General features: G+C 54.8%; 8 protein-coding genes across 8 annotated transcripts; 6 read left to right on the top strand and 2 right to left on the bottom strand.

The window, feature by feature from the left end:
* The first annotated feature begins 281 nt into the window (after positions 1-281).
* Positions 282-2,164, top strand: B0H64DRAFT_63361 (uncharacterized protein). The gene is made up of 2 exons (XM_062808544.1): positions 282-735; positions 794-2,164. Exons 1-2 carry the CDS (start codon positions 383-385, stop codon positions 2,145-2,147), a joined length of 1,707 nt encoding a protein of 568 aa, XP_062653854.1. The 5' UTR covers positions 282-382; the 3' UTR covers positions 2,148-2,164.
* Positions 2,165-4,017: 1,853 nt separating this feature from the next.
* B0H64DRAFT_413297 (GMC oxidoreductase-domain-containing protein) lies at positions 4,018-7,437 on the top strand. The gene is made up of 14 exons (XM_062804971.1): positions 4,018-4,483; positions 4,550-4,775; positions 4,825-4,991; positions 5,051-5,155; positions 5,263-5,284; positions 5,339-5,475; positions 5,533-5,554; positions 5,616-5,709; positions 5,764-5,928; positions 5,982-6,177; positions 6,263-6,289; positions 6,350-6,839; positions 6,901-7,037; positions 7,094-7,437. The coding sequence occupies exons 1-14, from the start codon at positions 4,410-4,412 to the stop codon at positions 7,230-7,232; spliced, it is 2,001 nt and encodes a 666-aa protein (XP_062653855.1). The 5' UTR covers positions 4,018-4,409; the 3' UTR covers positions 7,233-7,437.
* Positions 7,438-7,987: 550 nt separating this feature from the next.
* B0H64DRAFT_332376 (peroxisome membrane protein) lies at positions 7,988-9,180 on the bottom strand (the record flags this gene model as incomplete). Its single annotated transcript, XM_062801045.1, has 2 exons — positions 7,988-9,012; positions 9,096-9,180. 2 exons carry the CDS (start codon positions 9,178-9,180, stop codon positions 7,988-7,990), a joined length of 1,110 nt encoding a protein of 369 aa, XP_062653856.1.
* A 367-nt stretch (positions 9,181-9,547) lies between these two features.
* B0H64DRAFT_413303 (thioredoxin-like protein) lies at positions 9,548-10,934 on the bottom strand. The gene is made up of 3 exons (XM_062804972.1): positions 10,550-10,934; positions 10,054-10,493; positions 9,548-10,002 (listed from the first exon to the last, which is right to left on the bottom strand). The coding sequence occupies exons 1-3, from the start codon at positions 10,596-10,598 to the stop codon at positions 9,787-9,789; spliced, it is 705 nt and encodes a 234-aa protein (XP_062653857.1). The 5' UTR covers positions 10,599-10,934; the 3' UTR covers positions 9,548-9,786.
* A 3,330-nt stretch (positions 10,935-14,264) lies between these two features.
* On the top strand, positions 14,265-15,195 carry B0H64DRAFT_427872 (uncharacterized protein). The gene is made up of 3 exons (XM_062805812.1): positions 14,265-14,488; positions 14,557-14,735; positions 14,807-15,195. Exons 1-3 carry the CDS (start codon positions 14,312-14,314, stop codon positions 14,913-14,915), a joined length of 465 nt encoding a protein of 154 aa, XP_062653858.1. The 5' UTR covers positions 14,265-14,311; the 3' UTR covers positions 14,916-15,195.
* Positions 15,196-15,617: 422 nt separating this feature from the next.
* On the top strand, positions 15,618-17,639 carry B0H64DRAFT_447403 (kinase-like domain-containing protein; the record flags this gene model as incomplete). The annotated part of the gene is made up of 4 exons (XM_062806996.1): positions 15,618-16,654; positions 16,750-16,922; positions 16,988-17,398; positions 17,464-17,639. 4 exons carry the CDS (start codon positions 15,618-15,620, stop codon positions 17,637-17,639), a joined length of 1,797 nt encoding a protein of 598 aa, XP_062653859.1.
* Positions 17,640-18,521: 882 nt separating this feature from the next.
* B0H64DRAFT_447404 (uncharacterized protein) lies at positions 18,522-18,984 on the top strand (the record flags this gene model as incomplete). The annotated part of the gene is made up of 3 exons (XM_062806997.1): positions 18,522-18,544; positions 18,674-18,838; positions 18,906-18,984. The coding sequence occupies 3 exons, from the start codon at positions 18,522-18,524 to the stop codon at positions 18,982-18,984; spliced, it is 267 nt and encodes an 88-aa protein (XP_062653860.1).
* A 2,242-nt stretch (positions 18,985-21,226) lies between these two features.
* Positions 21,227-22,105, top strand: B0H64DRAFT_332601 (uncharacterized protein; the record flags this gene model as incomplete). The annotated part of the gene is made up of 1 exon (XM_062801061.1): positions 21,227-22,105. The coding sequence occupies one exon, from the start codon at positions 21,227-21,229 to the stop codon at positions 22,103-22,105; it is 879 nt and encodes a 292-aa protein (XP_062653861.1).
* Between the last annotated feature and the right edge of the window lie 2,638 nt (positions 22,106-24,743).

A 24,743-nucleotide genomic window follows, 5' to 3' on the forward strand; every position in this document is an offset into this window, starting at 1 on the left:
ATACGTGTCCAGAACATAAAAGAAGCCTGGAGTCCCGTCAGCTCAGAGCGCCTTCCTTGCGTCAGGTCAAGAAGCCAAACTGTCCTCTTCGACAGCCCAGCCAACCAGCTGGTTTCACTCTGGTCACCAAGGCTCGCTGAGTCACAGATGGACTCGTCATGGGCAATGCAATTTCCTTAGCATCCAATTTCTTGACGTATTAGTATTGGGGAACTGGGAAGGCGCCTCGATACTGTCAACAACTCCTGCTTGCTCTGCAACAACTCCACAACGCCCCAGTCGCCGCCACAGACCTCGACAAGGAAACGAACCCTGCTTCGTTCTCCATTCATTCGCAGACCAAACAACAACACAAGTCCTCCTACAGGGTGCGAAGTACACAATGTCTGAAATGCATTCCTGGACACGCGCAGCGTCGCCAAACATCAAGTTTGAGGGCTCGCCCGCCGAGTCTCTCCTTTCGACCCCTGACGAGATGTATCCCTCTCTGTTCGGCGAGACCCCTGCGCCGACATCAACGGTCAACCCTCTCGAGATGATGTCGCCGGAGTCCATCTCTGACGACAACCAACACGACCTGACCATGCTCGCCGGCCTCAAAGCGTTCGCGCAACCTTCTCTCAGTCAGTCCGCGGCCTCGGTCGACGGCACCCCTGAGCCCGAGAAGAAGCAGGTCAAGAAGAGGAAGTCATGGGGTCAAGTACTTCCGGAGCCAAAGACCAACCTCCCTCCAAGGTATGCGACACCGCTTGGAGAGACCCATACCATCATGACATGATGCTAATCGTCACAGGAAACGCGCCAAGACCGAAGACGAGAAGGAACAACGGCGGGTCGAGCGTGTCCTCCGCAACCGTCGCGCCGCCCAGTCGTCGCGTGAGCGGAAGCGCCTGGAGGTTGAGGGTCTTGAACAAAGAAACAAGGAGCTTGAGACGGCGCTCCTCCAAGCACAGCAAATGAACCTCCGACTCATCGAGGAGCTCCAGACGTTCCAAAGCACGGGCGGCGGCAGGACCTCGCCATCATTTGAAGGCCTCCGCCAACCCCCCGTCACATTCTCACAGCAACTCTTCAACTCACAAGACGGCCCCACAATGGGTAGCGCCGGTTCGCTGGAACAAATGTTCCAGTCCATCCCATCCACCACCAACAAAACCGTGAACCCCGCATCACTGTCCCCTTCCCTCAGCCCCGTCGCTGAAGAGGCGGACGAGGAGTGCGAACCGACAACAGCCGCTACTCCTGTTGCGGATGCCCCTACCATGGCCGAGGCCAATGCTTCCCCCGACGCGACACAACATCCTGCTGAGATGTTGTGCCTGGACCTGCAGTGTCGGTCGGCGGAAGCACCACCCTCGGCGTGGCAACGGGCATCGCAGCAACAACTACACCCAACACAAGCGTTCCTCCTCCAGCTCCAGTTCCTGCTAGCCTCCACCTCGGCGATGCTTTCTGTATGCCAGAGGCCCTTGACGCAGATCGCTATCTCATTGAAAGCGGGCTTCTCTCTTCACCCAACTCAACCGATTATGAATACGATCATCTGGCTAGTGACGACACCGCATCGTTCCCATTCGCGAACGACTTCGACATCAACGAGTTCATCACCGACAGCGAGCTCAACGGCGCGCCCAGCAACGAGCAGCAGCCGCAGCACCTCTACGGCAGCTCCGTCGCAGACTCGTCGCTCCTCAACCCTGAGACTCCGAACCCTTCGGAAGATCCTTACCTGCAGCCCCACTCTGGCGCGTCCCTTGATGGATGCGACGATGGCGGTCTTGCGGTTGGTGTCAACTGAGGGATTCTCGGTCGACCGGGTTTCAGGAGCCGACCAGTCGGCGGCGGCAGCAGCTAACGGAGAGTCGCAGCAGCAGTTGCCCCGTCGCGGGCCAGTCAGTTGGCCGAACGAAGCCAAGCTCCCGTCGAAGGAGGTCCTGCTCACACTCTTGTGGGTCCTCAGAGTCGAAGAGCGGAGACTTCAAATCCGCGAACAAGTCAAGACTTCGTCGAAACCCGGGGCGTCCGGTGTCCCCAAGACAACCCAGCCAGCAATAAACAAGACAACCTACGTCTTGAACGTATCATCGCGTAAGCGAAGTGGGGAAGAAGAGAGTCGAGTCGCCTCCCTCAAGAGACGACGCTTTTAATAAACGATCTGTATGAATCAACTTGGGCTGGCTTTAAACATGGCGAATAAATAGCATGGCGAAACGGAACCCTGAGGGGTTGGGGAGCGTTGATTTATCGAGCAGCGTTGGACCGCTTCTAGCTCTTGTACTGTGTATTACAATTAGACAATTGATCTTGTCTCGACTTATGACTCGAACTCTGACCTGACTTTGCTTAACCTTCGTGTCGTGATTACCATGCTTCTCTGTAAACCTCCCGAACAATGTTCTAGCATGTGACAGGCCCTTTCGTTGTGACTCGGGCGACGACAGGCAGTTATTGTCAGACATGATTCGGCGCAGTGCCAACCGTTGCCTCTGATAGCGTCGCCTCCTTGTCGGGCCTACTAAATCGGCGATCCGACCAGCCGCAAGAGCAGGGAGGTAAGCGGACTCAAGGATATGGGAGCTCCCAGACGCACACGTGCCGTCTCCGTTCCATTATACCCAACATTAAGATGTGTCAAGGAATAGGGTGATCAAGGTTGCGTCCTGCTGACGGTTTCGGAGTCTCGTCGGTGCTTGCTATCCGAGGCTGAGGGATGGGGAACACCTAAATGCCGATTCGCCGTCGATCAGGAATACGAGATTGGTGGAATGGGGAGAGGAAGGCAGCGGGGAACTTGGAAGCGGTACGGTATGTTGGTGAACTAACACAACCTCCAACTGCCACTCTCCGGGGATGTTGTCCAGCATACGGCTTACGGTTTTCGGTCGTTGACTCGGATTGTATGATTTCCCCTTCCCCTCAACGCTTAATACTACCTTCGAAGCTGGCAACTCCAAGTTGTCTAGTTTGAAACTTCCAAGTTACGTAGCCTTAGAAGCGGGCGGTACTCACGGGTTCCCGAAGCCGAAAGGCGTGACGTAGTTTCATGAACTCAACTATCCCCTCCTTCAAGTCCAAACCCGGATGATCTTAGGCTTCGGGTATGGACGGACGAACACATATCCGCCGTCTTGTGACCATTCTGCAGCTTGGCATGGATCAACAGAGTTGCCGTTGCCATTGGAGTCTGACGGTTGGAGTACCAACCCCAGTGTGATGGAACCGTTGAGCTAACCCCGCGTTATTACCCTCCAGTATGCTGTGCAGTTCATGCCGTGGAACATCGGGGAAATGAACATGCATCATCCTGATTAATATGTCACCCGCTTCTTGCCCGTTCAAGAGTCAAGACCCTTGTAAGCACTCTCTGTACCTCACACCTTCATGTCCTTCAGCGCGGAGGGTGACTGTATGGCGTCCTCTCCGTCCTCGCCCCTCTTGTTCTTCCCGGCTCGCCTCCACGCGGTGGCTTTGCGCTAGTGTGCCGGATCGCATTAGTGTACAGGGCGGCTCTCGTGGATTATAGGCGCGGAGAATTACTAATACTAAGAAACATACTGAGCTATTCAAAGCGACTGCGTAGTTACCTAGGTATCCGGTCAACGAGAGAGTTGCCGCTCGAGTTTGAAGGTGCCGGATAAAAGCCAACCACCAACCACAACCGGACCGGTGAATCGAGGAGTATGTTGTGAGGAGATCTGCTTGCCTCTATGGTTCAAGCTCTTAGGAGATATGGCTTGCCGGCACCTAATTGTGTTCACCGGTATGTGGTGGCACGGCATGTGAGGAGCCATGCAGAGGCCAGGAGAGTAAGGGGTTGACGAAGCTCGGGTGCTTTTGCCATATTGGACTCGATCGGAGCTGCCTCGATCATCACTGGCCGAAGACTCGGAAACTGTGAAGTGCGAGCTGGTCATGAGAACTTGGTGTGACTGCTGCAACCTCTCCGTGGTGATCAAGGTATTGGTGTTGTTGGTGCGGGCCCCAATCACAGTCCCTAGATCGTCTTTCCTTTGCATTTGCCGTTGAGATAGGGCCCCTTTTATCCCCGCAAGACCGTTTGAGCCGTCGTAACACGAACAATACCAAGAGCATGTATGAGGGGTTCCCAAAGTTGCATACGCGGCTTGCATGAGGGGGAATGCAACTCTTAGCCTTTGAACAACAGGAATTGGCCAACCAGAGCTGCAGCAGCCAAGTGAATTGGAAGACGGAAGGATGGCCGAGGCCATGACAGGTCTTTTGAGGGGTCATCGGCCACGGGGATGGCTCGGCAGGTATAGTCCGTTGGTGAGAGATGGCACAAGGAACATAAGAAGTAAACCCCTTCCCAGCGTGGTCATCATCCCAAGGCTCCTCACCGGCGGTTCGTCGTAACCCAATCCGAGGTCTCGAGCGCAGTATCGACCAAGATGTCGCCGTTACCAGAGGAGTTCGACATCATCGTGTGTGGTGGTGGGAGTTGTGGATGTGTAGTGGCTGGAAGGTATGGACGTAGTTTGAAATTTCCATCGTTTTCCCCGACGGCTAACACGCTTCATGCCTTCCTTAGGTTAGCCAACCTGGACCATAATCTCAAGGTCCTCCTGATCGAGGCCGGAGAGAACAATCTCAACAACCCATGGGTCTTCCGGCCGGCAATCTTCCCGCGGAATATGAAATTGGACTCCAAGACGGCCACCTTCTATGAATCCCGCCCTTCGAAATGGCTCAGCGGCCGGAGTGCCATCGTGCCTGCCGCTCACGTCCTTGGTGGAGGGTCCTCCATCAACTTCATGGTAGGGAGAAAGTTTATGGGGATGGGTAATAGGGGCTGACGTTTCCCAGATGTACACTCGAGCTTCTGCTTCCGATTACGATGACTTCCAGGCCAAGGGATGGAAGACGGAAGAGTTGCTGCCGCTCATGAAGAAGCATGAGACGTACCAGCGTGCTTCCCACAATCGGGACACCCATGGATTCGAGGGCCCCATCAAGGTCTCCTTTGGCAACTAGTATGGGAGTTTGTTCTTTTTGTATGTTTGGGTGAATGTTGATGCTGACCACTCTAAAGTGCCTACCCGATTAAGGATGACTTCCTCCGGGCTGTTGAAACCCAGGGGGTCCCTATCGTCGACGATCTCCAGGATCTCCGCACCGGCCATGGTGCGGAGCAGTGGTACGTACATGAACGGAGGCTACATGATGACCACTAGCTTGGTTTTTCACCCTTTGTGAACCTTTTGCCACCTAGAAAGGTTAAGAGGTGCTAACTATTACACGTAGGCTGAAGTGGATCAACCGCGATGTAAGTGAGACCCATGGTGGTAGAGCAAGGCCGATCACTGACAGCAGCGTCTAGACTGGCCGCCGTAGTGATAGCGCCCATGCGTACATTCATGCGACCCGCGCTGTCCATTCGAACCTGTATGTCGCCTGCAATACCAAGGTTGACAAGGTCATCATTGAGAACGGGCGAGCCGTCGCTGTCCAGACTGTGTAAGCTTTTCAGCGCCCCCATTTTGCCTCCGACTCCTTTGCTGACACCGCCGACAGCCCGACTAAGCCGAGCGGCGATGTGCGTATTAGTACCTTGGAGCGTTCATAACTCTCCTCCCAATGAACTGACATATCGGTAGGACGCTGGAGTCCGCGTCTTCCGTGCTCGCAAGCAAATCGTCGTGTCCGGTGGCACCATGTCATCCCCCCTGATCCTTCAGCGATCCGGAATCGGTAGGCTTGCCACAAGCGTGATCACGGCTACTACCAGGGACTGACATTGCTCAGGTGATGCCAACAAGCTGCGCCGTGCTGGAGTCAAGCCCATCGTCGATCTCCCGGGTGTCGGTCTTAACTTCCAGGACCACTACCTTACCTTCTCTGTCTACCGGGCTAAACCGGGCACAGAGACATTCGACGATTTTGCCCGCGGAGACCCCGAGGTGCAGAAGCGTAGGAACTCCTTTCCTAGGGCTTGAAGAGAAGGTCTGGCTAACCCGCCGTAGGCGTCTTTGAAGAATGGAACCTCAAGGGAACCGGTCCCCTTGCCACCAACGGCATCGAAGCGGGAGTCAAGATTCGCCCAACTGCTGCTGAGCTCAAGGAGTTTGAGTCCTGGCCAACTCCCGATTTCAAAGATGGCTGGGAATCTTACTTCAAGAACAAGCCGGACAAGCCGGTGATGCACTATTCGGTCATCAGGTATGTCACCCTCGTGCTCATTGTTCCGTCCCCCGATTGCCTGTTCTATGATTGGGAGAGAGAAATAGCTGACACTGTTGGGCAGTGGATGGTTCGGCGATCACATGTTGATGTAAGTCGGGGACTAGCGGTACGGTGATACGCCCTCGCTCGTTTTCTAACCAGCGTCTAGGCCGCCCGGCAACTTCTTCACCATGTTCCACTTCCTCGAGTACCCCTTCTCGCGGGGCCAGACGCACATCACGTCGGCGGACCCGTACGCGGTGCCCGACTTCGACGCGGGCTTCATGAGCGACGAGCGCGACATGGTGCCCATGGTGTGGGGCTACATCAAGTCGCGCGAGACGGCGCGGCGCATGGACGCGTACGCGGGCGAGGTCCAGAACATGCACCCCTTCTTCGCCTTCGACTCGGACGCGCGCGCCCACGACCTCAACCTCGACGACACCAACCGCTACGCCCTGCCCGGCAACGTCACCGCGGGCATCCAGCACGGCAGCTGGAGCGTGCCGGTGCCGGAGCCCGAGGACAAGCCCGCCAAGGGCATCGTCACCAGCAACCGCAAGGCCAAGAGGAAGGAGCTCAAGTATTCAAAGAAGGATATCGAGGCGGTCGAGGAGTGGGTGAAGCGCCACGTCGAGACAACCTGGCATTGTCTTGGTGTAAGTTTGCTGTCGTCTTTCGGAGGAGTTTTGAGATGAACTGACAAAATTCTGTCATCAGACATGCTCCATGGCGCCCAGAGAGGGCAACAGTATCGTTAAGCACGGCGTCCTGGATGAGCGTCTGAACGTGCATGGGGTCAAGGGTCTCAAGGTGGCGGACTTGAGTATCTGCCCCGACAACGTGGGCTGCAACACGTAAGTGATACAACAGGAGGATTTCAAAAGAAATCAAGACTGATAGAACGTGCTAGGTACTCGACTGCGCTCCTTATTGGCGAGAAGGCGGCCATGTTGGTTGCCGAGGACCTTGGCTACTCGGGCGAGGCGCTCGACATGAAGGTGCCGGATTACCATGCTCCGGGTGAGAACCGGCTCGCTTCGAGGCTGTAAGGTGTATTTGATGTCTTGGAGTGGGGGGTTGGATCTAAGGAAATGATGGTATTTCAGGTCGTTTGTCGGGTCAGGTTCGGAATCGATCAGTGAGACACTCTTTCTACCGTTCAAGGTTGACTTTCTTTACCCTCCTTTTTGCACTCTTGTGCGCCGTAGCCGGGAATCAAGTAGTGGCAAATAGTATGACCAGTTTGTTCTTTGATTATCTGGTAGCTGTGGTTTATGATTCAGATGCGTCAGTCAACACTCTTGAATCTTGGAGTATTTGCTACCCCCAAGCGTTCCACCTATGATTACTGTGGTATGGTGCATAAGTTTCGTCCCCTGTCCGGGTACCGACCAGCCCCCCTGCAAAGCGCCAAATCGTAACTTTACACACATTTTCAGCAACAACTTCTGCGTCAACCGAGCCACAAAACCAGTTAAAAAAAGGTTTAAAAAATATGCGAGTAAAGGATTGCTTGGATTTATCAAAATAGTCTGAAGACAAGACAAACTTTTGTGGTTGAGTTGGACAGTCCGAACCCCGAGCCCCTGTTGGTACCAGTGTCGGGGACGAAACTTACCCATACCCACCAAGTAGTGTTAAATAGCACCGGCACGCGAAGAAAAACAGGGATCGCTGACCTCATTATGTTGTGTTACATGCCCTATAATACAATGCAAAACCTCTTGTGCAATCCCCATGAGCCAAGCAGTAGTGGCCGTCCATCCCCATATGTTGCTCCCCAACGCCAATCCCCCAAAAGCCCTCATGAACTCGTGCTAAAGTGGTAGTTCTCCCACAGATACTCGTAATCCTCCAAAATACCCGCTAGCAGTCCTGGCACCCGGTTCCGGACACCTTCTACCACGCCCTTGGTGACGTTCTCGTAGAAGGCACCGCGCATCGCCCACCAGCCCATGGCCCAGCCGCGCCTGTTCCACTCCTCACGCTCGAGCGGCGTCGTCCTCAAGCCACGATCCCTCAGCTGCCGCGCGGCAAGCTCGGCGCCGACGCCCAACAACCACGGCGTCCAGGCCTTGCGCTTGTCCTTGCTCCGGGCCAATGCCACAGCGAAGATGAGCGGCGCGAGTATATGCAGAACCTCGGCCGCCTGGGCTCGGCCCTGGACCTTGTTCAGCAGCGTCGCCGCGGGCTTGATGTCGTCCGAGGTCAACACCCGCGAAAGCAGGTACCCGCTCGTATCGCCCGGGGCGGGCAGAGACGGGAGGCTCATGCCGGTGCGGAACATGGTCCACTCGCCGTTCGGACCCAACTGTGGCGGACCATTTCGTTGTTGCCCAACCTCCCCATTCCCATTCCTCCTGTCCTCATCATCCTCCTCCAACGCCCTAAACTCAGCCTCCACCTCATCCTCCTCAGTGGGCTGTTCTGGTATCGGCTCTCGCTCGGGGAGGGTGGGGGTGACGAGCGGGCGGCCCCGCGTGATGCGCATCAGCAGCAGGCGACACAGGGCCTTGGCGGCCTCGAGCAGGATGACGACGCGCCAGCGGATGCGCTCGCCGCGGCGCTTGGCGGCCATCTCGCACAGCAGCTCGACATAGTGGACGATCTGCAGGGCGTAGGCGACGCGGCGGTAGAGGGCGCTCTTGAGCGTCCAGAAGCGCGTGTACCGGCCGTGCGGGGTCGGCGCGGGCTGCGAGAGCGACGGCAGCAGCGCCACCTTGGTCGTGAGCTTGTGCGCACCGCGGAGCAGCGTGTCGTGGTAGAGGGAGAGCAGCTGCACGCCGCTGTGGATTGACTCGGAGGCGATCTCGGCGTCGCGGAAACGGCCTGCAAAATGGGAAGCAGGGTTAGCGAGTGCCCGTCTCTGGGCCCTGGAGGCTCGGAGGGAGGAGGGGAGGGGGAGTGCGTACCAGGGATGATGTAGGTCAGTGATCGTAGGGTCGACTCGATCTGTGACACCTGATGCGCGTTCTTGGTGATGAAGTCATCGTACATTTGTAGCCATTGCGACGGCATTGTCAAAGTACTTTTAATGCCGGATCCTTTGGGCGGGATAGGTCGCGGGATTCCTCTATCCGTGGCAGAGGGGACCATTGGGAAGCGCAACTAGCGCGGGACGCGCTACATTCGCCGCAAATGGGGGACCCTGGATATTTTTGCTATGAGGTGATTGAGCCAGATGGCCGAGTTTTAATGGCGGAAACAGCGAATATCGTGGTTGGGTAAAGCAATTGTATTTTCGACGTTGATGCTGAAATGACGGAGCTGACCTTGAACCGGGCCCCCTTCACAGGGGATTCATCTCAGGCGCCATGCCTCGGCTGCGGGAACTGCTGCCCGAGCTGGACAAAATTGGAAGTGGGTCAAAGCCGGGGAAGTCTTCGGTGGAGCACAGGTGGGGCCCACGTCAAATTCACAATGGTCCATGCCGTGTCTGGAACAAAGCAGTCTGCAGGGCACCGGAGCTTTTGGCTTTTTGGCAGCTTCGGTTTGTCTTTCGTCTTCAACGCTTCCAGGTTCCGTGTTCCTCGGTTCCCAACCCGGCACCTTGGGCAACTCCCAACGCTAGAATATTGTGTACATGCAAATGGAAAGTCGCGTTTAAACGACACCCCCCCGCTCCAAAATCTTCGCCCTTGTCCCTTCAACAATTACCTTCTCGTGAAAGATGGACGTCACGCTGGGATGTGCCGCAACAACACTCGCCCACTTGACAAAATTGGGCGCCTTTGCCTCAATCCCTGTCCAGAGAGACTTCGGGTAGACATTAGCCGCCGTCAAGCTCTTAACGCGGACAACAAACGAGCCGGTAAGAACCTGCAATTTGTTAGTATAATTATTCATCCTGGATGGCTGTGTGTTTCCTACCTCGGCCAGAGTGATCGTGTTGCTCCCGCCAAAGAAGGGACTCGCGTCAGCAAGTAGCGGCTCAACCTCCTTCACGAGGCCTGCGATGGCTTTCTCGACAACCGCCTCTCTGTCCTCTTGAGACTTGGCCGAGAAAAGCCCATACAATACGCTATTGAACTTGGAGTTGAATGTGTCAACGAACAAGCCAACCCGAGCCCGCCGTATGGCACCCCCTGGGGCGTTGGAGGCTGGGATCAAATGGGACGGGTAGGCGTCAACCAGGAACTGCGAGATGATGCCGGACTCGATGATGATCTCTCCGTTGTACGACAATGCTGGAACCAGCCCGCGCGGGTTGATCTCAAGGTATTCCGGTGTCCGGGGAGTGTCGAAGTCGATGATGACTTCCTCGAACGGGATCCCGAGCTCCTCCAGCGCGATATGTACCCGGTGCGCCCCTAGAAGAGGTTAGTTTTGACATTTGGTGCCAGAACAGCTGCATTCTATTACTCACAAGGGCATAGGTGGTTGGTGTAGAGGATGATCTTGTCTTGCGAAGCCATGGTGTTTCTCGGTTGGTTGTAGTAGGCCAAAGGTCCTGATTTTAATGGGTAGATATAGTTTATGAGCAATCACGATTCTATCTCTGACACGGGTCGGGAGGATACGCTCTTTAAATAGGCGCGATCTATGATTCGGATATGGGTTGACCGTTCCAGCTGACATATCAACGGTGTGGCGTCATCGATGGCGCTATTCCGAGCATGCTCGGAATCGCCATCACGCCGCGGCATTGCGGAGTCGGATCAGGCAGGGGGCCAGCAAGCAAGGTGGGCACGCTCGCACGATCCTACTGTGTAAAAGAAGAATGTGGGTACCTCTGTTGCGTGAAAATGGCCATGACCTCTCGCAAGTCAACATCATGGTGCCCCACAGAATATCGGATTCGCTCAAGCGAAGAAGATGGATTACCAAGAAACTCTCCGCAGTCGGGTCATGGACCCCCCGAACCCAGCAGTGACTCCAACGAAAAGAGCGCGGATGTCGTCGACAATTCGACTTGGGCGACCTTGATGATTCCCTCCCGGCGACTTTATCCATTTGGTTTCCGACATCAAACCGAAGCCTTGATCCGCGAATGTGTTTATCCTCTAAGTTTGGCCCTTTTGGCCTTCACCGCCGGCGACCCCAAGACGAGAACCGAGAACGAGCGTGGCTCGTGATTATTGCGGTCCCCACCGTCAAGCCAGCAAGCTCTTCAAGAGGTCCATCCCCCTAAACTCAATTTTTGGAACCTTTTCGCCAACCTCAACATAGTACGAAGTACGACCTGATTCATTATTCTTGACCAATCACCTACCTTTCTCAATGGGGCCATGATTCGGGCTACGGAATCAAATACTTCGAGACGGAAACTTTAGAGCAAGTCGGACATGTGGCGGGGCTCCTTCACAGGCATCGTATGTGAAGACCCCAACCTACCTACCTACGTAGGTACACTCGGTACCTTACCTACCTGGGTTAGGGAGATAGGTAACTTCATGGTCACATTACAAGGCAAATTCCAACGTGCCGGGTTCCCAGCGAGTTGCAACGAACGCACAAGGAGCCCTTAGACTGCAGGAGATAACTACCTAGGTACCTAGCGCTTACTTATTTCCGAGCTCTACTCCCGACCCGGCCAAGAAAGGGCGATGTTTCCCAAGCGAGTGAACCCCCGCCGTGATCCAACACCAACCGTGGGATGAAGAACAACCACGAGTCGGCCGACTGCGGAATCTCGTACTCAAAGGTGGTCTTGGTGGCCTATCCCACCGCGACGCCCGACACCAACTTGACGCGAGCCTGTCGAATCCCACGCTCGGATGCAGACAACGGTGACTCGCCCGTTAGCCTCTGGGCGTGATTGGGTCGGCATCTTGCATACGCATGCTCGTCACGTCTCGACGCTTTGCCGAATCAGCCATCGCCTACCCACTGGGAATGAGCCCAGGGATGCCGCTCGCATGATCGGGAAGCTGCAAGATGCCGCATTGCTTCCTGGGGCCTTGGAGTGCATCTCTTCTCGGTGCCAGTGCCACATCATGCGGCGATCGGCCAACGAGCAAACCGCAGAAATACAGCAAGACCGAATTGGCATAGTAGAGGAAGAGATGTGGAATGTCGGAGCATTCTAGCCCACCCATTGGCCCCGTTCGGTGACGGCAGCGAGAGGCACCACGTCCACGACCCCCAACCTAGGTATGCATATGCACCGGATGCAGTTCCGATAGGGGTGAAAAGACGGTATTTGGCTCTTGACGGTAGGCAACAAGGCGCCCGCTGGATCACGAAGACATGCCTAGAACCTTTCGGTCGTGGGATCCATCCTTCACTCCGTCGCTCATAGATAAAGCTGTCGATCCAAGGTTTTGACAGGCCAGAACGTCACTTTCCCTACCACTCTATTAGCAACCCCTGAGTCCCTTCTTCCAGCTCAACCGCTTACGCTATCGCCGGCCTCGGCCTAAATAATCATTTACCCTGCCAAATCAGCCCCGATTCATCTCAGCCCAGGCTCATCACCCACTATCGGGATCGGGCCAATTCATATCTGTACAAGGCGGCAAAGCAACTATTTCAGAACCCGACCACCATCAGTCTCTCCATTCTCCTCTGATCGCCATGGCGGACAAACCCTGCGCCCACTTCTCCACCCACGGCTGCACCACCATGGTGGGCAAGGACGGCGAGTTGTGCAACAGCTGTCAACAGAGCGGCTGTTGATTCCCTTACGGTGCACCAAGAAACGACGGGGTTGTCATGTAGCCATGCTACTAGTACGATCCCAACGGGAACATACCAAGTTTGTCTACCGCCGAGGCAATTATCTTGATCGAATATTCGCACGCCGGCTCGGCGTCATGTCCATTCCTGCTCTTTCGGAGGGAGGCCTTGCAGCAACAAACCCTTGAAGCTTTTCTTGGCGCCACCGCGGATTTTGGAGCGTATGACTGACGAACGGATTCTGTTCGGGTGTTTCTTATTTTACTATAAGCATTCGCACAGGCAGGGCGAGTGGTATACGGACGGGCGCTTAGCTGTGATCAAATCGCCCACTTCCTCGGCAGTGTCCTTTTGTCGCTAGATAGGTATTATGGTGCAGGGACCCAAGTTGTTGCCACGGGTTAGAACGAGACTCGCCTTTGAAGGCAGCAAGAATGAGTAACGCTCTTTTGAGGCTTTTAGTTTTATTTTCTGTTTATCGTTTTGATCCCCAGAACTTCGGCAAGCTGTCAGTTGTTATTGTGAAATCCGATGACCTGGAAATTGTCTTTGAATCCGCTTGTTACATCATGTACATCACGAGGCTAAGTTTACCATCCGAGCCGCTCAGCTCGTTGCCGTGTCTCACAACCTGCCACCGCGTTCTGGTCCGCTAACACTTGAATAGGGACTTGGATACCCCTACGTGGCAGAGTCGGATTCCAAAGCCGGAACGAGCTGTTCATTGAAAACAAAAAGCGCAAAAACCATAAGCTCGCCAAGATTGCGTGGCCGTGTCGCTGAGTAAGAGCACCGCTGTGACACATCTCTCTCCAGTAACACCGCGTGACGGATGGTCCTTTTTGAGACGTTTAATCCGTTGTTCTCTTAGCGGCCTGCATATGTCTCAACGTCTTCAGCTTCATAGGGGGTTAGTCATGGTCGTCTCACCATCCGTGTTAATTATGCAGCTCCTAGACCGGTTCAGCAACCACCCTGCATTGCTTCCATGGGACTCGTAAAGTCTGGCCAATGCCTGTGTCACCAGCCCGTGTGACAATTTGGGTTTCTTGGCCTTAGAGTCGAACCCGAAAGCAGTCAGATGTGTCTGAGTGGCAATTCTGCTCGGTGGTTCCGCGGTCAAGAGGTCATGCTTCACCACATATTGTAGCCAGTCACCAATGTTGTCTCGTAAAGTCCTGTACACAATCAATAATTACATGTAGGTAAGTTCGTATAATCTTCACGTTTCTGAACATAGCCGCAGATGTCCCACCCCTGATGTCACGCTCGTCTGACGGTGGTCTGAGGCGATTACTGATGCTGTCTAGCCACAGTCTGGGCGCTGAACAAACGTCGACCACGAGGCAAACTCAATATGCGAACCCCAAAGCAGTATCGTCAAGGTACTAAGCGCCTTCTTTGTCCGGGCTTCAAATATGGGCCACTCTTCCACTTAGTGCCACATCTCCTCGCATCCTTAGAGCACTCAGCACTCGAGCATCTCCCAACAGCACTCCAAATCGCCAAAATGATTGCCCCCAAGGTTCTAGCCTTTGCCTCGCTTCTTGCGAGTGCCATTGCCGGCCCAATTGCTGCCCCGTCGCCCGCCTCGGAGGCTGAATTCAACGACATCGTCAAGCGTGCTGAGGGAATCCACTTGGTCAACTGCAAGAACGGGGCCACGAACATCTACTCTGTCGTGGTGGTGAGTACCTACCCAATGTGGCGCTGAACTCACGGTACAAAACGCCTACTAACACGCGACTCAACTAGTACTGCGCCAACGATGGCAACTGCAACTTCCCCCCTAGCTCGGGTAACGCCTGCCACCCCACCAGTGGTGTCATGGCCTGGGAGGGCGGTGGCCAATCGTGCGGCTTCTCCACGGGCGTGTACTTCTCCTGGAACATCCAGTCGGATGCACAGAGCAAGCCTAACTACACCAAGGTTGGGTGAGTACCTACCATACCACTCACAACGAGTATAAGTGCCCGAGGCGCTTTCTAACCTTATTATCTCAAAGCTCCGGCGGTAACGGCTTCCGTGACTATGATATCTACAAGGACGACCAGCACGAAATGTACTCTGACAGCAACGGCTACAGCTGCAAGAGCATTTATTATGCCATCTGAGCGTGCGGGGATGGGGTTCGGCCGAGGTGTCCGGTTTGGGGAATGGGTGTGCCGCGAGGTTGGCATTGATCTCCATACCTACCTAGGTATTGTTTTGGAACCTGGAATAGAGGGCAGAGACGGTCTATTTGTATCGTTTTCATAGTTCCATCGGGGCACTGTTGCACTGGCGGACTTCAATGATAACGCTCGCCCGGGTTTGGGGTACTCAGCCTGAAGCGCGCGCTTAAAGATGTGGATTCTCTGCATGTCCAAGGCCAATCAACCAACCATGCGTTCCGTTCACCTTTGCTCGAATATCCTCTTGCTCCCGACTTAATGCTCTATTTCATGTCAAATCCCACAGGGAGGAGTTCGATGGCACGGGTTCCTGAGCAATAGCCGATGGATCATTGTCTCCTCCGACTTTGCCCCTACCCACCCCCCTGTGAAGGTGACTCGAACGGTTTCAACTTGCATCCTTAATTGCTACAAACCCGCACTACCTAGGTAGGGACCTACCTCAAGTCACCGCCGAAGGGTACGGCGAGAAGGCTTGGGCGCCAGTCCACTCCCGCGCTTGGATACCAGGTATTGGAAACGCACCAAAAGGCCAACAGGCTCAGAAGCCAGGCCTATATTTAAAACAAAGAGGGGGAGATTCAATCCAGGCCCTAAGACGATCCCAAATTCCCAACCATTCTCGAGCAGCACCAACAGAGGATGGACCTAGCCACCGGCACGCGGCGGCATCCCGGATCCGATGCGTTCCGCGAATACATTGACAATCAACTTGGGGAGCACGCCCACAGCGGCATCAACGGCAGCGGTGAAGAACAGGCTTTTGTCTGTAACGAAGCTCTCACGAATTACTGGACCCGAGAAAGAATCACCGGCGTGCTGATTCTTGACGACAACACGGAAGCGGACGCTGAGGCCATTGGGACCGCCTGTCTCGAAACATTTTCGATTTTGTGCTATATCTCTTGTTCGGCGTATTTCAGCCATTTCACTTCTTTGCAAATCAACGACGGCCTTCTTCCGATCAAACAAACCAACTACTCCGAGTGTCAATGGTCCGGTGATGTCGGATTTGTGGATGCTCTTACTAGGTTCTGCGTAGCACAATGGAAGTTCAAGCCCCTGGTTTTCGACAATATCAAACACCGCAAGGCGTTGCGCTCCGAGTGTATCCTTCCCATTGCCTACGACAAGGCGGCACCTCTGACGAAACCAACCAACGGCGAATTGGCGATGTACAAGGCGTCTGTCTACCCTTGTTGCGCTGGGTCGATATTCACAAGAAATATGGGCGGAAACGACCTGGCTCTTAAGATGCTGAGATCAAGTGACAGCCACCACTGGGATAATGAGGTCGACGCGTACACCTTTCTCTCCCGCAGCTCTCCAGACAACCGCGACGCCCCACGCAAAAGGCCATTGACGATGATGGCGGCATCCCCGAGCACAGCTGCATCCTTCAACTACATCACAAAATATCTTGGGTCCTTCATAATCACTCCCCCACAAGGTGTCCTGGAATACCACCGGACCGATCCTCATACGGCTGCCGCCCAGCGCCCAGACTTGGACAAAACCCACGTCATTCTTGTCGAGCATGCCCGAGGCGGCAACCTAACCTCGTTTTGGCAGCGCCACATTGATCTAGTAACTTCGCCAAAGAGAGAGGACCGGGTAAACTTATGGCATCAAATGTTTCATCTTCTCCGAGCGCTTTCTGCAGTTCACAGCATCGACGGGTGAGCCTAGAAACCTCTCCTTCTTCTTTCCTATTGACGTTATGTACTCGGAGGCACGCTTGGAGGACCAGTGTGCAGCTAACTCGGTTGAGTAGGACGCACCAAGGCATACAGGAATCTAACGTTCTGTTTATGCGCGAGGATGGGTTCCCCACTGACCGGGAGAAAGCCTGCTTCAAGCTTACCGACTTCGGGAAGAGCCAGTTTAAAACGCCAGGGGGGACGGGAACAGGAGCAAGGGTCAACCATTTCGACAACCACACATACAGTGAGAACCCAAAGCGCAACTAGGCTACCATGACCAGAGGAGTGAGCTCACATACTACCCTGCAGTGGCACCAGAGTGTTATGAAACCGACGACATTGGACGAACTTCTTCGCGACCGTACAGGAAGGCTGCTGATATCTGGAGCCTAGGCTGCCTCTTCAGCGACATGCTTGTGAGGTCAAGCTTGGGCCGGGAAGGTGTGGACAGGTATCGAGAGGCCCGGGTTACGGCAAACAGGCAGACCATTGTTCGAACCTATGCGCCCCAATGCTTCCACGACGGCATTCAGCGGCTGCGGTGTGTCGACGAGTTCCACCAAGAGGCTCTCAAGAAGTACCCCGACGACGATGTGCTGCGTGCCGTCAGCGACATTATTCTCGACCACATGCTCCAGCAGGAGACGGCACGGACGGATGACGCGTTGACTATTCGGGGCCACTGGATAAACCGCATTGTTGCAAGGCGCGACAGCCCGGGTAGTGCTCTCGCCATGGCCAGCCCAAACACGCATGCTTTCCCCACCGTGTCGATGCCGTTTCAGCAGCGGCGCTCGCGAGATTCCCCATCGACTCAGAACCCAGCCCTACGCCCACCATCTCCGCCCAGCTTTTCTCGATCGGAAACATTGTGCGAAGAGTTGACCTCAAGGCGGTTCACCACGCCAGCTACTGCGCCTTCGATCAGGTCGGTAAGCACGACTGTAAGGCGCCGCGCTAGAAGGGTTCAGACCATTGCCAATGAAATCCGATTCAAGTTGGACACAACCGTACGGCGACATCTCGACTGGGGTTGACGTAGAATGGGAAATTTATGTTTTCAGCAGGTATTAATTATCTGGATCTGCGAGTTTCGACGATTGGGTCATGGACTGGTCATGGACTGATCATGGACTGATGGCGTGTAGGAAACTTTTGAATAAGAAGCTGGTTTTCGTTTGGAGGCTTGTATAGGCAGGTGTATAGGTACTTATCTCTGGAAAATAACGTTCAAGGCATTGGTTCCTGCAGCTTGCAGAGTTTGGCTCACAAAACGACACTTCGGACATCCGAATCATCAGAAAAGTGAGGTCCGAAAATCAGTGGAAGATCGGCGCCGAGACTGCCGTGCTGTGCGGGCCCCACATGGTGCGATCGGAACGGGCTCCGTGCGATGTCAACAACGGGCTCGGCCCGGAATGCAAGGCGGTTGAACGCACCTGTGCAAGCTCCAATCTCGGCAATGTTGCGAACGCGGATCCCACTTCGGCACTTTGGCAGTTCGGCATCCCCGACATCTTTTTCTTCTTTTTGGAGGGTTGACAAACCTGCACCGCCAAGTTTTGCAGAGGGCGGCTGTCGGATGGATCGGCACCGACAGCCATCGTCCAAGCATTGGCAGAGTGGACCGCGCAAGCCAGCATCCGGAGATAAACGCCCCACCGCTGGCCCGCGAGCCGCGCCGGAACACCCGCTTTTGCTGTTGCAAGGGAAGGCGCAGCAAACGACTTGTGGGTTATCCTGCCTCGACTTCTTTAATTCTTTACATATTTATTATCCCTTTCTCTCTCATCTTCCTCCAACATAACACAAACCAACAAAAAAAACCAACACCACAGAAATCATGTCGCACTATCCTCCCCAAGGGTAAGTCATGCCACTTTTCGGCAATCACATGCCGCACTCCGTTCCTCTCGCGGTGGCCTATAAATCACACGACCAAAAGGAATTATCATGGAACTGAGCAACTGACCGCTTTCTTTTTTCCTACCGCAGTGGCTATCCTCCTCCCGAGGGCTACCCTCCCCAGGGTTATCCGCCTCCCCAGGGCTACGCGCCCCAGCCCTATCCTAACCAAGGGTACCCGCCGCCTCAGCCCATGCAATATCATGAGGCGCCCCCGGCCAAGGAGGAGAAGAGCCACGGCTGCCTCTACACCTGGTAAGTTTAGGAGCCCTGATCCTCAACTCCCTCAGAATATTAGCTAACCGCGACTGTGCGTTTCCAGTATCGCCGCCATGTGCTGCTGCTGGCTCTGCGGCGAGACCTGCGAATGCTGCCTGGAGTGCCTGGACTGCTGCTGCTAAACGGCAACCCAACCTGATGACGAGCAAATCCTGCTTTAATGCGCCCTTCCGAACCGAAAAACCGACAATGGTCTGTGAGCGGGGGATCTGAGCTTGGCGGTTTCGGGAGGGCAGGTGGACGGACAATTATCGGGGGGCGGCGGACATCTGGAGCGGGAAGGAAAGGACGGGACGGTGTTATTACGGGTTTACACCGGGGAACGAGGGTTGCCTTTTTGCTACTGCCTACTACCCACTCCGCATGCCGACTGCGGCGGGTTTCTTCGGATTTTCTCTATGCTCGATTTAGTTGTCCGTTTTCTCTTAATACCCTAGTAGTTACAGCCTGACGGTTTTCCTTGCTCTCTCTCCCCTTCACCGCTGTCTCTCGTACGATCTCCCGGATCGAAACGCCGGCCAAGCACCGCGTAAAGAAGCTGTGTTCCTGGGCGTTGACGTGGCTGACTGCAGCTGTCGCGAACCGGCCTATCATTCGATGTGAAATGTCAATTGTTGGGTGGGAGCCTGTCTTGGTTTTCTTGGGAGATTCTTGGACGTTCGCAATCCTATCGGAAATTGCACGGGAATCGCTCTTGCCTCGGCGTTTGCCGAGTCTTCGCGCCGGCGACAAGATACGAGGCCCAGGGTGAGGACCGATAGGGTTAGGGTCAACTCAGGGGTCACAACAACAACAACAAAACACAACACAATCCTTTGGATACAGCTGTGGTGTGCACAGTGTTGCAGCAAATCTACAAGGAACGCAATCAACTATATGGAGTACGAGACAGCGTATTCAACACCCATTGTTCCATAAGCTATATTAGTTTCCTTGCTAGGGAACCGGTTGGCTTCTCGTAACTGCAACTTCGCAATTCTCAAATACACCCCCAGCCACCTACCTACCTCATCGGCTTTGGGGGAGTCGCAGTGGCTTCTCTTTCCTTATAATACCCCTCGGCTTTATGGTGTTTATTATCTCGCCATTAGCCAGGCATTGATTGACCTTATGGTTCTCTAATTCTTTGACTACCTTACCTTACCTGGCACATCTTCCCCCTCGCCTTCTCTACTCGCTGCACAGGCAGAGCAGAGACATTCAATTTGGCAGTAACGACATGTGCCGGGACATAAACAACCCATTTGATAAAGAGGGGTGACAGATGTTGATAGTTAATAAACTCAGCGCTGTGACTAAACCGAGGAGTCATCAGCCACTGACCAGCCTTCTGCGTCGTGTCCGTAACCTATCTACAGACGAAATTCTTTTCAAATCTCACCATCTTCCAAGCTATGACGGCCCTAGAACTAGCCGTAGTGGCCCTCATGTATCTACCCATTCACAAACACCTGCTGTCCATTCACACGCACCTGCTGTTCCATATAGCAACAAAGCGAACTACGAATCACCCGCGTGTTCACAATGACCAGTGAGATCCATGGTTTGAGTGAGGCAGTTTCTTCAGCCGTCACGCTCGCAATCGGTGAATGGGCGCACTGTAGCCATGAGTAATGGGGTGTCAAACAGGAAATACCATCAGATTAGGTGAATAGCAGTGTGCCCTCATCACCTAGTTTTCATCTAGTGTTAACCTTCCCACAAGTACAACTTTGCCTATTTATCTTCCGTCACCCTCTTCCTCCTCTCCTTTCCTTTCCCCTTCAAGCACAAATTATCATCATAACATCAATTGTCTTTACACAACTCAGGATAATTCGCCCAGTGCTACTCGGGCGACGCCAACTCCTTATCATTTCTCCTCCCCGAACGAGGAAGGCGACAATTAGAAAAGTGTAACGTATATATATTCCTCTCGTGATTTAGTTCGCCGCCTAATGCTAATTAAACGGCAACCTAGGCAGTTATCGTAATGGCCAACCCTCGGCAGAACGAGACGTTCCGGGGTCGATCGGAAGGGTACTATCCACCCCTTGTCGGAATCGCTCCACGGGCTCCAATGCCGCAGCGACAGGAGTGGGAGAATACTATTCCCCAAGGGTACAGGCGTAGCGCTAGCACACCTGCCTTTTACTCTCGTCAGGAGACCGCCGCACATATCCCCGCGGCAGCTCCCTTGAACACCCCCGCGCCGCGTAACCACTGGCAGCTTAGTTACGGCGATAATGTCTACCAGGCCGGCAGATCCAGATGGCAGACCCCAGTAAGCTCTAACCCAATTCTTGCAGTTTTTATGTGATCAACATACTGACCGCGTTTCCTCCATAGATGCCTTCCGCCTCCGCTCCGGCCTTCGCCCCCGCCATGGCGGCCAGCATATTTCCCCAAGCCCAAGGCGCCGCCGGCCCGGCTTTCCCTCCCGCTGAGCCGCCCTCCCGTCCTCCTAACCTAGAATACGAGCGCCAGGCCTCTGCTCAAACTGTTCAGACGCCCGCAGGCACAGACAGGGGGGACGCTATCCCTCCGCCCCCGAGGGCCCCATTTAGACCGAGCTACATGGCCAACCCCCACTCGAGGGCCCGCAGAGAGAACCCGGGCCCGGAAGTCATCGCCTCCCGTGTGGCGGCCGGGGTTTCCGCAAATTACCGCGGAAATTATAGACTGGCGAGAAACCGCCCGGCCAATATCCCCCAGGAGGAGAATTGCTCGGTCTACATCACCGGGCTGTCACCTACCATCACAACCCACCAACTCCTCGCCGCGATTCACAACACCGGTCGCGTATGGGCCAGCGTCATCAGCCCGCCCACTCGCGAGCACGGAATGGCGGCGGCTAAGATCACTTTCTTTACCTCGGTGGCGGCCCAAATCTTCCTGGCCCGCGCCAATGGTCCCGGCCAGCCCGGTTTCTTTGTGGATGGCATCCGGGCGGTGGTGCGGCCGGACCGAAACCGGGTGGCTGAGGCACCGGAGCCGGAGGATCACACCCGGTGTCTCTCCATCGCCGGGCCGGTAGACATCGTGACCGTGCCGAATCTCATGGCCCACTTCTCTAGGGATTTCGTCTTCGAGGTCGACGAGATTGTTCCCCTCGTGATGGGGCAGTCCATCAACATCCTGGAGTGGCGCTTTGGATCGTATAGATGCCAGGCCCAGTGGGCTTGGAGGAACCTCAGGGAGAATCCCTTCTTTCAGTCACGCGGGGTCCGTGTCCAGTTTGAGAATGACCCTTGCGACCTATAAGGATGGAAGGTGGTGGTCCTCCGCACCCGGGAGTATGAAAGAAGTGTGATTTAGGGGCGAAGAACAGGGGAAGAGCCTGGGGACGGGGCGAGGACGGACGAGTACGATTATGCATTATAGGGATGAAATAAAAGATTATTCATGAGCGACCGGACGGCAAATACCCTGTCCATCCCAAGCTGTGTTGTCCGTCTCAACACCAAGTGTCCGTCCTAACATCAACCGTCCGTCCCAACACTAACCGTCCGTCCCAACACTAACCGTCCGTCCCAACACTAACCGTCCGTCCTAACACCAACTGTCCGTCCTAACACCTAGATGACCCTGACTAACAATCTCTACTCAGTTGATAGTTGCCAACAATCAGCCGCTGCCACCAAGCCATCGCCGCTCCACAAACATCCCAATAAACCAAACCGACGAGACCCAATACCACATCAGCGAGACCCACAATGTCTAACAATCCGACTGAGCCTTCGTCACAAGCCGCCGCCGGCGAGCTAGCCTTCGACGGCAGCCTGGCCCGGACCCTCCCTCGCCCCGAGGATGTTCGGCCTCACACCAACAACCCCTTCGAGGTCCTCTCGCCGCCTTAACTCCCGTACCCTGCTGCTGCTCGGCACCAAGGAGGCCACCGACGCCGTCAGGACCTTGGTGGCTAACACCGCCGCCATCGCCAGCATGACCACCCGGCACCAGAACCCGGAGGTTGACATGTACGACGCCTGCCGGGCTATCGGCATCGAGCACGAAAGCCCCGACGACTACGACTTTGACGCCCTGCGTATCCGCGGTACCGCAAAGGACTTTAGGCTGATGCCGCATCAGCTCGACGACGCTTACACCATGTACCGGGCCGAGGCCACCCCCCTACCGGTCACTATCCTGGCCAACAATGTCGGCCTCGGCAAGACGTCCACCTTCCTGGCCAAGTAAGTTGCCGCGCAGCCCTTATCTTTCCCCCATGGCGGACACTGACACCTGACACCCTAGTCCACTATGAAAGGGAGGCCCGCAGGAAGGCTGGTAAAGACCTTCCGCTGGTGCCCGGGCACCATCTGAAGAGAGTGTGGTGTTCGTCTCCGTGCGCCGCCGCCGCTCCTCGGAGCGCATCGAATCGGGCAACAGCTTGCCTGCGTCGGTACGGTCTCCCCGCAACAATTAGGCATCGGACAGCATGGGTTTGGGAGATTGGGAATAGCGAAACCGTTCTACAGTATTGAGTTTAGTGCCTACGGGCACATCTTCAGGTAGACCCGTCGACACCAAGTACTCGGATATCATCACTCGTCTCGACCTGTGTTGATTGTCTCCGTCCCAAGGCTTTCTATCGTCGTTGTGTTCATAAGTGTCTACACGTCTCGACGTAATATATCGGAACCGGCAATCTTCTAGATCGGCGACAGGATGTAATTGTTACCGTTCAGGGACATGCTCGTCGTGTCAAGGATTACACTATCAGATTATGAAGTAAACGTCTATACCGGTATAGTAGGCGTCACGATTGCCTGCCTCGCAAAATAAAGTGCTGCTGATAGACCCTATTAGCTTCGTCCTCAGCCAGCCTTTTCATGATAGCATAGACTATCACCTGTAATTCTAGAAGCATACAGCCTGATGGTACTTGAATTTTGTTTGATGGTCTTGCTGAGCACTGGCCCTGCAAACATAGTCCAACTCAAGGCTTAGAGCAGCTTGAAGGTTGTAGAGTTCCTGAAGTTGACGATCGAGGGTGGCCAAACCCCCGGAAAGGTCGTAATCACAAAGACGATCCTCATCAGGGAAGAAGACGCCTGGACACCTGAATACTTTTGTAGATTGGTGAGACCTTTAAACGAATCCATGGCCGTGTTCATGAGCGTGACGAAGCGGGTTGCCGCAGAGCCGAGGAAATGGCTTAGGGGTACACTCTGAGCACGAACAGGGTGATTGTAGGCGGGTGGGTGACGGGCTGGTCGATACCGCCGCACGACGACGACTGCTAATGAAGGAGGTAAACCGCGCTGATTTCTACCCCTTTAATAACGGCCACCCAGCGCAACTAACGCAATTAGTTGACGCCCATTTATCGACCAACCTCCCTCCCTAACCCACCGGGTTATGACGCCAAGTGTCACTCTCCAGACCCAGTCAACCAGCGAGGCCCGACGGAAAGAACAGTCCGAGAGAGCTCCATAAAGCTATCGGGAAGAGATCGCAGGACCAGCTGAAGGCTGGAGGCAGGTTACCACTACTAGCTTGTCTAAGGAGCTAGTCAAGATTGCGTAGGGCGAGGACTCCCTGATGAACATTGCTAAAGTTGGCCACTAGTCACTCAAGACCACGAGCACATGTGGCGATGACAGGCAAGGGCCCGTTTTCCATCGCTGGGTGGCTGCGCGCTACCGCAAAGAACTGACCAAGAGCCCGTCTTCATCCACGGAAAGGTGATGTGTCTCAATTGCAGGAGAGTAGCGGAAATACTTGATCCCAGAAATGGATTACAGATTAGCCCCAGCATTTCTATTACATCGCAGTGCCGCGGAGTGCTTCAGACAACTCGGTTCGTCCACCACCTTGATGTCTAGGTACCCAGGAATCAATACATGCTCCGAAGCACGAAACAGGACATCTGGGAAGTGGACTCGGAGCGCCCTGG

This window comes from Chaetomium fimeti (genome assembly GCF_033439085.1).
Source record: "Chaetomium fimeti strain CBS 168.71 chromosome Unknown B0H64scaffold_14, whole genome shotgun sequence".
Classification (NCBI taxonomy): Eukaryota; Fungi; Ascomycota; class Sordariomycetes; order Sordariales; family Chaetomiaceae; genus Chaetomium; species Chaetomium fimeti.